At 38.1% G+C, this 13647-nt stretch overlaps 1 protein-coding gene across 1 annotated transcript in view; it reads right to left on the bottom strand.

The window, feature by feature from the left end:
* Positions 1 to 6006: 6006 nt before the first annotated feature.
* BTBD8 (BTB domain containing 8) overlaps positions 6007 to 13647 on the bottom strand; it is a 119494-nt gene continuing 111853 nt past the window's right edge. The window contains exon 18 of the mRNA XM_045478273.1: positions 6007 to 6437. Coding sequence (XP_045334229.1) covers positions 6412 to 6437 — 26 coding nt within the window. The 3' untranslated portion in view covers positions 6007 to 6411. The remainder of the gene's footprint in view (positions 6438 to 13647) is intronic.

The following is a 13647-nucleotide window of genomic DNA, read 5'->3' as shown; positions in this document are numbered from 1 at the left end:
AAAATAAAAAAGAGAATGGTAGAGGTCATAAAACAATTTTGGAAGCTGGAAGCAAAAGGAGTGATAATTAACCTAATAAATCCAAGAAAGGTAAAGCCTAGCTCAGCATTGGGGAGAGTCAGAAAGCAACTCAGAACTCCCAGAGGTTTAGAAATTTGTTTCAGAGTTTCTGGTGTATCAGAGGTGTGACTTAGAGGCAGAATTATTGAAAGCCTGTTTTTTGTTTTTTTTTTTTTAACGTTTATTTACTTTTGAGACAGAGAGAGACAGAGCATGAACGAGGGAGGGTCAGAGAGAGAGAGGGAGACACAGAATCTGAAACAGGCTCCAGGCTCTGAGCTGTCAGCACAGAGCCTGACGCGGGGCTCGAACTCACGAGTTGTGACATAATGACCTGAGCCGAAGTCGGACGCTTAACCGACTGAGCCACCCAGGCGCCTCTTGAAAGCCTGTTTAAGAAGCATTCAGAATCCAAGATGCCCTACTCATAGCCAGGTGACTCCTCCTTCCTGACTTCAGCGAATCAGAGGTTCTTTCTCTGGAGAGGGTAGACTGATAGTCTTTGACGGGGGGACTACAGGTGCAACTGAAAGCGGATTTTGCTAAAAACGGGAGGATAAGAGAATACATACACACAGAAAGTGATACCCTCTTCCATAATGTACCATAATTGCTCTTAGAATGTTGGTATCAAGGTCATTTCTTCCAGGCAGGAGATAGGAAGATTTTTATTATATGAGGAATCTAAATAGATTAGATGAAAAGACCTCAAGATGCTGACAGTGGTGTTTCACAAAAAATGGACCCAATCAGATTATTCTGCCAAGAAGACTACCATCAACAAGCCCAACTCACTTGCATATAATTTCCAAAAAATATTTGAGTCTCTAAAATATGAGAAAAAAGCCAAAGAATGCCTCTAATTTCAGTCTCTAAAAATAGAGACTAAAACAAATAGGAAAAAGCAAATTGGGAGAAACTCACTGTGCAGAGAGTATGAAACTGTAAAAAAATAATTTATACCCTCAGATGAGGAAAATACTGCATCCAAGGAACAAGAAGAAAATACTATTAAGAAAAATTTCAATGAACAAAATAAAAAATAAAATAGCAATAATGAAAATTCAAAGCTGAATGGAAGGACTGGGAGACAAAGTTAAGGAAATTCCTCAAGAACTAAAGGACAAAGAGATTAATTTGAGGGAAAAGGTATTAGTGTTCCCATATCTAATAACAGGAGTTTCAAAAAGACAGAACAGAGAAAACAGAGGAGGACAAAATCATTGAATCAATAATCTAAGAAAATTTTCTACCATGGAAGGACATGAGTTTCCAAACTGAAAGGGCCTCCCACATGTGTAGGACAATGGATGAAAATACACCCATGTCAGGTACATGGTCATACTATTTTATAATATCAAGGACAAAGAGAAAGTCCTAAAATTCTTCAGACTACTTACAAAAACAAAAACAAACAAAAAAACAAGAATCAGAATAGCATCAGACTTAACAACAACACTGGAAATAACATATTCAAAAATTGGAAATAAAACTATTCCCATTCAAGAATGTTATATTCAATTAAGCTATCTTCTAAGTGTATGGGTAGAATAAAGGTGTTTTCTGGCTTTCAAGTTCTTAAAAATTGTGCCTCTCATGGATCCCTTTGGAGGAAGTACTCCACCAAAACTAGAACATAAAACAAAGAGGAAGATGTGGGACATAGTTAATGGGGAGTTTAATGAGGAAAGAAGTGAAGGAATCCTCATGTTGAACATGAAGGGAGATCCAGGGAGACAGCTTTACAGAACTCCTAGAGAATAAACTATCCAGACTGGAGGAGGATAAGTTGAAATGAACGAGTCCTTTTTTAGTTAGTTCTGTGCTTTTAAACTCATTTGACTTGCTGTGCAAAAACTTTTAATAATATTAAAGACTCATCTATGTTTTACCTATTTATCTTTTTTTAATTTAAATCCAGTGTAGTTAATATATACTGTTATATTGCTTTTAGGTGTACAATATAGTGATTCAACAATTCTATACATTACTCAGTGCTCATCATGATAAGTGTACTCTAAATACCCTTCACCTATTTCACTCATTCTCCCCCTACCCACCTCTCCTTTGGTAGACATCAATTTGTTCTCTTTAGTTAAGGGCCTGCTTTTTGGTTGGTTTGTCTCTTTTTTTTTTTTTTTGTACATTTATTTTGTTTCTTAAATTCCACATTTGAGTGAAATCATATGGTGTTTTTCTCTGATTTATTTCATTTAGCATTATACCCTTACTAGATCCATCCATGTTGCTGCAAATGGCAAGATTTCTTTTTTTTATGGCTGAGTAATATTCCACTGTGTGTGTGTATAGTCACACACACACACACACACACACACACACACACACACACACACACACCATATCTTTTTCCATTCATCTATTGATCAATACTTGTACTGCTTCCATAACTTGGCTCTTGTAAATAATGCTGTAACAAACATAGGGGTCCATATATCTTTTCAAATTAGGGTTTTTGTTTTCTCTGGGTAAATACCCAGTAGTGAAATCACTGGATCATGTGGTATTTCTATTTTTAAGTTTTTGAGGAACTTCTGTAATGTTTTCCATAGTGGCTGCACCAGTTTGCATTCCCACCTACAGTGCATGAGGATTCCTTTTTCCCCACATCCTTGCCAACACGTGTTGCTGATGTTTTTTATTTTATTTTATCCATTCTGACAGGTATGGCGTGATATCTCATTGTGGTTTTGATTTGCATTTCCTTGATGATGAGTGCTGTTGAGCATCTTTTCATGTGTCTGTTGGTCATCTGTATGTCTTTGTAGAAATGTCTGTTCATGTCTTCTGCCTACTTTTAATTTGAATTGTTTTGGGTTTTTTTGGCATTGAGTTTTGTAAGTCTTTATATATTTTGTATACATATCAGACATGTCATTTTCAAATATCTTCTCCTATTAAATAGGTTGTCTTAGTTTTGTTGATTATTTCCTTTGCTGTGCAGAAGGTTTTTATTTTGATGTAGTTCCAATAGTTTATTTTTGCCTTTGTTTTCCTTGTATGTAACTGTTTTCATTTCTCTTGCTACTTTTAAAATTCTCTCTTTATAACCACTTTTAACCATTTTCATTACTACATATTGGTGTGGGCCTTCTCGGTTGATTTTGTTCAGGGTTCTTTGTGCCTCCTGGATCTGGATTTCTGGTTCCTCCCTCACATTTGGGAAGTTTTCAGCCATTATTTCTTCAAATAAATTTTCCACCCCTTTTTCTCTCTTTTCTTCTTCTGGGATCCCTATAATGAGAATGTTAGTATGCTTGATGGTGTTACTGAGTTCCCTAAGTCTCATTTCATTTATTATTATTATTATTATTATTATTATTATTATTATTATTATTTTCTCCTCTCTCCTTTTCAGCCTGATTGCTTTCATTACTCTGTCCTCCAGTTTACTGATCTGTTCTTGTGCTTCCTCTAGTCTGTTTATTCCATCTAGTTTATTGTTTATTTCCTTTATTGAGTACTTCATTTCTGATTGGTTTGTTTTATGTTTTCTCTCTTTGTTAATGGTCTCACTGAAGTCTCCATCAGATATATTACTCATCTGTTTCATTTAGGTCTCTTGCTGTGATTTTGTCCTGTTCTTTCATTTGAGACATGTTCCTCTGTCTTCTCATTTTGTCTAATTCTCTGTGTCTGCTTATATGTGTTAGGAAAGCCAACTATGTCTCCTGTTCTTGAAGATACTGGGTTTATGAAGAAGAGGTCCTGTAGTGCTCTGCAGTGCAGTATCTCCTGTTCACCAGAATCTGCTGCTTCAGAGGTCTTCTATGTGTGTTGCACGTGCCCTTCTGTTATTGCCATGCTGCTTGTGCCTTCAGTCCAGTCATCTGCCTTGGTTCTCTGTGCCTGTTGTGGGCAGGGTTTGGTTCCTGTGTTGTCATTGGGCCAGTCTGGGGCCATCTTGGGCTTGAGTTGAGTCAGACTAGGTATTTGCCTAGATGCAGTAGCATGGAACTTCAGGGTGATTTCCCTGTGTTGTCCCCTGTGAAGCTTTTTTAGGTGGGCAGGGCCTGCAGTCAGACTTGAGGTCTACCCCCAGTACACTGCTGGGGCTGCAGTTGGACTGGTATATGTAGTTATCTTCCCCTCTCTCTGGGACAGGAGTCACTTTGGAGTGGTACTGGCCCCTGTTGGGACTGCTTATACACTGCCAGACCCGTGACACCACTTTGGATGGTCTCTTGCCAAAGACATATTGAAGGGGGCAGGTCTGTAGGAGCACAAGAACGCAGGGTGCACTGTGCCAGCAAGGTCCACAAAGGACCTGCATCTGCTTGGGACTACTTCTCTGAGGCTGGCCAGGTTGGAGGGAGTAGACCTGCAGAAGTGCAAAGGGGTGCTGTTAGCAAGCTAGGTGGAGAGTGATGGCTTCGTGCTGGTTCCTGAAGGTGTTTTTGTATTTAGGCTGTGGGGCAGGGGAGGGAAATGGCACCTACTAGCAATTTTGTTCTTGGGGAAAGTTCCCAAAGATCCCTGCCCCTCCACCACATGCTCAGTGATTAGTAAATGAATCTTCCTGTATACCTCAAGTGTTTTGTTTTTTAAATTATATTTATTTTGAGAGAGAGAGATGCAGGAGGGGCAGAGAGGGAGAAGGAGAGAGAGAGAGAGAGAGAGAGAGAGAGAGAGAGAATCACAGGCAGGCTCTGCACTGTCAGCACAGAGCCCAGTGCACGGCTCAAACCCACGAACTGTGAGATCATGACCTGAGTTGAAACCACAAGTTGGACACTTAACCGACTGACACCCAGGAGCCCCTACATCAGGTTTTAACTACTGCTTCTATGCTGTATCTCCATGTGGCTCTTTGCTGTGTTATCTCTTTAAAGGTGGGGACTCCACCCTCCTAGCTCTCCCAGAGCCCAGCCTGCTGATTTTTCAAGTTCCAGGTGTTAAGCCCCACTGATTCTTAGGCCCTCTGTTTTTCAAAGCCAAATGTTATGGGAATTTGTCTTCTCCATGTGGGTTCTCCATGACTGGGGTGCCTGGTGTGGAGATCTGGTCTTCTCCCTTTTCCACACCTGCTATGTCCCTCCCTCCCACTTATAGTCCCACCGGACCGTTCAGCTCCTGATCGAGTCTCTGCCCTTCCTACCCTCTTTGATGTGGCCTCTTCTTTACATTTGGCTGTAGAGAGTTGGTTCTGCCAGTCTTTGGGTCATTTTCTGGGTAATTACACTGAACTGGGTGTTATCTAGTTGTATCCATGGGACAAAGTGAGCTTAGGATCCTCCTACTCTGACATCTCCCCTGAAGTCCCTATCATCTGTCTTTTTTTTTTTTAAGTTTATTTATTTTAAGAGAAAGGGGGGGGGTGCGTAGTGTGCAGTGGTGGGACCATGGGAGATAGAGAGAGGGAGAATCCCGATCAAGCACTGTGCTGAGATCACGACCTGAGCTGAAATCAAGAGTCAGACACTTAACTGACTGAACCACCCAGGTGTTCCCCTATCATCTTTTTTTTTTTTTTTTTTTTTTTTTTTTAATGTTGATTTGAGAGACAGGGAGAGAGAGAGAGAGCATAAGCAGGGGAGGGGCAGAGAGAGAACGAGAGACGGGGAGACAGAGAATTCGAAGCAGGCTCCAAGCTGTCAGTGCAGAACCCGATACAGGGCTCAAAACCATGACTGTGAGATCACAAACTGAGCCAAAGTCAGACACCTAACTCACTGAGCCACCCAGGTGCCCCCTTATCATCTATCTTTTAAAGACACAAAATGAGATTCATCTTATGTGTCAATTACGTGTCAGTTACACATATGTGTACCTTACGTGTCAATTACAATAGCTACAGTTATGATCAAAATTGTTAGGAAAAATAATTCCCACCATTTTAAGTTTTATTAAAAAATTTTAGTATACCAGTAATTAATATATTTTAATTTCAATTTTATTTTTCTTAAGTAAACACTACATCCAATGTGGGGCTCAAACTCATGACCCCAACATCAAGAGTTGCATTCTCTATGTACTGAGCCAGACAGGCACCCCAATACATTCCTAATGTAAAAAGCAGAAAAAATAGTATAACAAGAACACATTCCCAATTCCAGAGCTAACTACTACCAATATATTGGTATAGTTATCTTTAGTTATATATTCATATGTATGATAAATAGGATTAGGTCTGGCTGCATAGAAGAGAACATTCAGTTAATAGTAGTTGAAAATGCTAAGTCTAATATACAAAATCCTCTTCCCTCATGTAATAGCAGTCCAGGGTTGGTCTGTAGGTAGTCCAGGGTTGATACAGTGGTTTCATGAGGTATTTAGGGACGCAGATTCCTGGTAGCTTTCCACTCTGCTATCACCAGGGTGTGGCACTCACCCTTATGGCACATTTATGCTCCAGGCAGCTTGACAGGGAAGAAGAGAAGGAAAACCCAACCTCTTTAGACAAACTTTTAGAAAGTGCTACTCAACACTGTTATTTCTATTTCATTGGTCAGAACCTGGTCACAAGGTTATAATTAGCTGCAAGTAAGGCAGGGAAATGTAGTATTTATTCCGAGTAGCCAAGTTCCCAGCTATAAATTCAGGGTTCTACAAGGAAAGAAAAGGAGAATAGATACTAGGGTAGGATATTAGTAGTTGCACCAGTCAGGTTGTCCAGAGACACAGAACCAATTGGAGATACATAGTAAGAGATTTATTTTAAGGAATCAACCCACAGGATTGTGGGGGCTGCCAAGTCTGAAATTTGTAGATCAGGTTGGGAACTCAGACATGAGTTGATGCTTCAGTCTTGAGGCAGAATTTCTTCTTCTCCAGAAAACTTCAGTTTGTGCTTGTAAGGTCTTCAACTGATTGGATGTGGCCCAGTCACATTATCAAGGATAATCTCTTATACTTGGTCAAGTGATTATAGAGGATAAATACATTTACAAAATACCTCACAGCAGCACCTAGGTTAGTGTTTGATTAAATTACTCAGTACTAGAGCCTAGCTGAACTGACACAAGAGACTATCATAGCAGTCTTTATCATAAATAGATTATACTATACATACATATATATACACACACACACATTAATATCTCCATTTTACTGTGAGCATTTTGCAAATCAGATGTTCTTATAAAATATTTATTAGTGGTTTAATATCCCTATATACTGAAATAAAATAACTTATTTATTCCTTTATGTCAAGACTTTAAAAATATACACATACAAGTACGTGTATGTTTTCAACTATTTCTGATTATTCATTAAGTTTCTAAAAGTGAGATTACCAAGTCAATGATTATAAAGATTTTTATGGTTCATATTCCTATTGCCAAAGTGCTTTCCAGAAAGTCTGCACCAATTTACACTTACACCAACAATACATGAATGTAATGCCAATGTCACTGTACTCTAGATATCATAGGTTTCATAATTTTATCAATTAGGCAGATGAACATGTTTTGTTTTGTACCTCTTTACTACTATATAAAACATTTTATCATTCACTGTATTTTTATTGATCCTTTCTATTTTCTTTAATTAATTTTGTTTGTACCTTTTGCCTAGTTTTCTGCTAGGCATTCTCCTGATTGATATATAAGGTATTTATATATTAAGAATATAAATCTTGGTCAAATTTCCTGCAAATATGACTCCTAATTGCTTCTCTAGTTTTCTATTATGAAATATTTGGAATATAAATTATGTAAAGGAAGAAACTATATATACTTCAACTTTTCATTTAGGGTAAACAGTTGATCAAAATGAATAAAGATATAATATTATTGGTGATTAAAATAAAGGGAACTGAAACATGAAAATGAGATTATTTTCACATACAAATGAAGCATCACTCCCACAGATGACTCAGGTAACCAGTCAGTCACATCTTTACAAAAATGTACTTGGTAAAACTGACATTTTTTTCCCTGAGAATTCTTACACATGTAATATTTTTCATTTAGTGGTATTACTAATTTTAGAATCTACTGACTGAATTGTTGTTTCTAAGATGTCACGTCAACATTCTGTTCAAGTAAGTTTTGAAATGATCAGTAATTTTTTTTTTAATTTTTTTTTCAACATTTTATTTATTTTGGGGACAGAGAGAGACAGAGCATGAACGGGGGAGGGGCAGAGATAGAGGGAGACACAGAATCGGGAACAGGCTCCAGGCTCTGAGCCATCAGCCCAGAGCCTGACGCGGGGCTCGAACTCATGGACCGAGAGATCGTGACCTGGCTGAAGTCGGACACTTAACCAACTGCGCCACCCAGGCGCCCCTGAAATGATCAGTAATTTTTATTTTTAAAAAAAGATTTTTTTTTTCAACGTTTATTTATTTTTGGGACAGAGAGAGACAGAGCATGAACGGGGGAGGGGCAGAGAGAGAGGGAGACACAGAATCGGAAACAGGCTCCAGGCTCTGAGCCATCAGCCCAGAGCCTGATGCGGGGCTCGAACTCACGGACCATGAGATCGTGACCTGGCTGAAGTTGGACGCTTAACCGACTGCGCCACCCAGGCGCCCCGATCAGTAATTTTTAAACAACAATTTATGGAAGATGAAACTAACCAATGAACTTATGATTTTTTCCTGCTTCTAAATAAATTTAAAAATTTAAAAGGCAAATAAGGGTGTTATATCTCTGATGGTAATAATAGCTGCTTGACAATGACATGGTACAAATAAATCTGTGTGGTAATATAAATTGACTCAGGTATTTGTGCTACATATGACAGCCCAAAATATTTTCATTTCCTCCTTAGTAATTTTTAGATTTTCTTATCTCATTGACTATGAAAAGCACAATCATCCCACACTCTGTTCTTGAATTGAATTTAATGTAATCTTCCCAGAATTCTAGCTTGATTTTCAAAATTAAGTTGAAATTGAATTCCAAGCAGTTATCTGATTTGATCAATAATTTAAACTTGCATAGTATAGTAATACTTGGAATTATTTTTCTACTTTCATATATTTCAATTGGTTAATTGAATCCAATTAGTTCCAATAATTTTTTAAGCATCTGATTTGTTTTCATTTGTAATTTGTAATTAAAACGGGTTAGTGGATATTCACTTATTTTACTTATAATATTCTCACTTATTAAATATGTTACTGAATCTATTTATATTTTCAAAAACCTTTTATGGTTTTCTAGTGCTTTCATTTATTTGTTTATTTTTGAGAGAGAGAGAGAGAGAGAGTGAGTGAGTTCAGGAGAGGGGCAGAGGGAGAAGGAGAGAGAATGTTAAGCAAGCTTTACACCCAGCACAGAGCCCAACGTGGGGCTTGATCACATGACCATGAGATCATGACCTGAGCTGAAATCAAGAATCCGACGCTTAACCTAATGAACCATCCAGGTGGCTGTCTATGCTTCTTAATCATGAGTCTGGTTAAACATCTTTTTTTTTTTTAAAGTTTATTCATTTAGGGGTGCCTGGGTGGCGCAGTCGGTTAAGCGTCCGACTTCAGCCAGGTCACGATCTCGCAGTCCGTGAGTTCAAGCCCCGCGTCAGGCTCTGGGCTGATGGCTCAGAGCCTGGAGCCTGTTTCCGATTCTGTGTTTCCCTCTCTCTCTGCCCCTCCCCCGTTCATGCTCTGTCTCTCTCTGTCCCAAAAATAAATAAACGTTGAAAAAAAAATTAAAAAAAAAAAATAAAGTTTATTCATTTATTTTTGAGATAAGAGCACATGCATGCACAAGCAGGGGAGGGGCTGAGAGAGAGAGGGAGAGAATCTGAAGCAGGCTCTCCACTGTTAGCACAGAGCCTGATGTGCGGCTCAAACCCACAAACTGTGAGTGAGATCATGACCCTCAGATCATGAGGCCAAAGTCAGAGGCTTAACCAACTGAGCCGCCCAGGTGCCCAAACATCTTTTCATTGTTTACCAGCTGTTTGCATTTTAATTTTTGTTAAAATGAAAAAATTTCCCCCCACTTTTATGTTTTGCTTTTCATTCTGTCTGTAGTATTTTGGGCATATATTAATTCTAAATTTTATTTATTTTTTAATGTGTATTTATTTTTGAGAGAGCGAGCAGGAGAGGGTCAGAGAGAGGGGGAGACACAGAATCTGAAGCAGGCCCCAGGCTCTGAGTTGTAAGCACAGAGCCTGACATGGGACTCGAACTCACAAACTGTGAGATCATGACCTGAGCCGAAGTTGGACACTTAACTGACTGAGCCACTCAGGCGCCCCTAGTTCTAAATTTTAAATAGCCAAATTATCAATCTTAAATTTTTTCAGAATTTCGTATTTTTGAGGTTCATGTGCTTTCTTATTTCAAGATTATATTAAGGGTGCCTCAGTGGCTCAGTCAGTTAAGCATCTGACTCTTGATTTAGGTTCAGGTCATGATCCCAGGGTCGTGGGATTGAGCCCCATGTCAGGTTCCAAGATGAGTGGAGCCTGCTTAAGATTCTCTCTCCCTCTGTTCCTCTCCCCTGCTTACATGCTCTCTCTTAAAAAAAAAAAAAAAAAAAAAAAAAAAAAAAAAAAAGTTGTTATTTAAAAAAGAAAAGATTATATGAAAACCCTATGTATGTTTTCTTATAGTACTCTTGGTTTCATTGTTTCAAATTATTGGTACCTATGGAGACAATGATATTATTTTTCTATATTTAATCTATTAATATGGATGTACTATACGAATAGGTTTCCCAACATTAAATCATCTTGCATTACTTAAATAAATTTCCACATATTCTATATTTCTGAACCTTTTAGGAATTTTGCATTCATTATTATAAGTGATATTATTCCATAATTTTCTGATTTATGCTATCTTTAGTCAGCTTTTGGTGATCACACTATGGTGGCTTCTTTAATTGCATCTGAGGGCTTTTCTTTTTTCTCCATATTCCAAAGTGAAAGATTCTGAATGTTTCCTCAGTTTCTTCCAAGGCATATATTTTCTTTTTTTAAGCCTATTTTGGTAATTTAGATTTCTCTAGAAGTCGTCCATTTCATCCAGGTTTTCAACTCTTTTGTATGTAGTTGTACAAAACAGTGCTTTATCATTTTATGTCATTTCATCTCTAATATTGTGTATTTATGCTTTTCTCTCCATTAAGCTAGTGTGTGTTTTTAAAGAATCAGCTCTTAGACTTGTCAGTTTCAACTCTTTCTCTGATTTCTTTTTAAGTTTATTTTGAGAGAAGAGAGAGAGCGTGCATGTGTGAGCTGGGGAGGGGCAGAGAGAGAGAGGGAGAGAGAAATCCCAAGAGGCTCAGCTCTGTTGGCATGGAGCCTGATGCTGGGCTCGATCTCACAAACTGTGAGATCATGCCTCTGCCAAAATCAAGAGTCAGGCACTTAACCGACTGAACTACCCAGGCACCCCTCTCTGATTTCTAATTAAGTTCCACTATTGTTTGTATTAATTCCTTTCTTTTGGATTCTATTTGAAATTGTTTTTCTAACTTCTTAAACTTGAGTATTGTTCTTTATAATTCACTCTAAATCAGAAACTATAAGAAAGTACTTTATTTACCTTCTTGACTTTAAAGTAGATTATGCATGTTTTGAGAGTTGCATGGATCTAAGTAAAAGGATAATTTTGTAAGGATGTTAGGGATCTTCTTTCCTAAACACGTAATAGTTTAAATGTAGATATAAATTCAGGGTGTGTGGGTGGCTCAGTCGGTTGAGCATCTGATTTCAACTCAGGTCATGATCTCACACTTCGTGGGTTTGAGCCCCTTGTCGGCTCTGTGCTGACAGCTCGGAGCCTGCTTAAGATTCTGTGTCTCCCTCTCTGCCTCTTCCCGCTTGTGTTCTCTCTCAAAAATAAATAAATAAACATTAAAAAAATGTAGGTATATTTCTATTTCAATTTTTTATATAATTCTCTTGCCAGGCTAAAATTGAGCTTAAATGGGAAGAAAAGGGATAAACTTCAGTACATTTTATATGAAAACCCTTTTAGGGAAAAATATGTCATTGTGTGAAGGTATTTTTCTTAGTATTTTGCTGATTTGGAAATTACTTAATTGGTTGGGATATATAAATATATATATATATGTATATATATATATACATATATATATATACATATATATATATATATAAATGTAGAATCAGAATTGAATTGAAATTCTCAGAATTAAAATTCTTATGCTAATGTTGGCTAAATTTGGAAGTGGTTAAGGAACCACTCTATGAAAAATGGATCATGGACACTGAAAGTAACTCATGCCTTATTAACATGATAGAAATGTATACTTCTCATATCTAAGCCAGATTCAAAGTACTCTTGGTATAAGAATTTACAATAAATTCTTGGTGGCTCAGTCGGGTAAGCGTCCAACTTCAGCTCAGGTCATGATCTCGCAGTTCATGGGTTTGAGCCCTGCATCGGGCTCTGTGCTGACAGCCCAGAGCCTGGAGCCTGCTTTGGATTCTCTGTCTCCCCTCTCTCTGTGCCCGTCCCCTGCTCTCTCTCTCTCTCTAAAAAATAAACATTAAAAAAATTAAAAAAAAAGAATTTACAATATGAAAATATAAATATCACTGGAGAAGAGTGTATAAGTAATTCTAAATTGAAAATAGCTCCTGCAATAGATCATTAAACTAAGCCCAACCAAGTTCCCACTTCCACCTGCCCAAATCCCCCCCAAACTAGCAGAAGATGGGGTAGGAGTAGAAAGGTCATAGTTTGTTGGGTTTCTGAATTTTCAAAGACATTATATTGTGTCTCATTTGTATCTCAAATGCAACATGTCAAAATTGAACATTTTGTGTGTATGTGTGTGTGTTTATTTGAGACAGAGACAGAACCTGAATGGGGGAGAGGCAGAGAGGGAGACAGAATCTAAAGCCGGCTCCAGGCTCTGAGCTGTCAGCACAGAGCCTGACGTGGGGCTTGAACTCACGAACAATGAGATCAAGACCTGAGCCAAAGTCAGATGCTTAACTGACTGGGCCACCCAGGCACCCCTGACATTATCTTTTTTTAATCAGGAACCATCAGCCTTCCATTATTTTACTTGTTAGAATTATGGAATATGGGGAGGGAATCAGTTTTATCCCTTTTCCCAAGTCTTTACTCTCACTTGGCAACCACATTTTGTTCATTCTGCCTCCAGTTATCTCTCAAATCCATCCTTTCATTTCTATCCTTGCTATTACTTCCTAAGCTTGGGCCTCATTTTTTTTCTTTAATTGTTCCAATGACCCCCTTACAGGTCTTCCTTTCTCCAGTCTCTTCTTGTCCCAAAATATTTTCACACTATACAGCTAAAGTAATCTTAATAAAGGTCCTATAATGTATTTGCCTTTTAAACAAAATTTAAATATTTTTGCCTAACTGGCTTGCTTATAGTCCTTAGCATGGCTTACAGGGTTCTTCGTGTTTTGGCTTGCCTGTACTTTTCCAGCTTTATTTTCCACTGCTGCACCACATGAATTCAGTGCTTCAGTTATATTAAATACCCGAGGTTCTTTGAAGTGCCCTGTGTCAGCACTCTTTGTGCTTGATCCCACTGCCTCCTGCCTCTTCCTTGATGGTCCTAATTCATTATTCCCAGCTTCTTAGTTTCAAAGTGCTTAAGTTACTTCTATCTTAAAAACAAACTACCACTGTCTTCATTTTAGTCAGCTTCCTTGAAA

This window comes from Leopardus geoffroyi, chromosome C1 (assembly GCF_018350155.1).
Source record: "Leopardus geoffroyi isolate Oge1 chromosome C1, O.geoffroyi_Oge1_pat1.0, whole genome shotgun sequence".
NCBI classification, from domain to species: domain Eukaryota; kingdom Metazoa; phylum Chordata; class Mammalia; order Carnivora; family Felidae; genus Leopardus; species Leopardus geoffroyi.
Note: the sequence above shows the minus strand (reverse complement) of the source record. Positions and strands in the feature narration are given on the sequence as shown.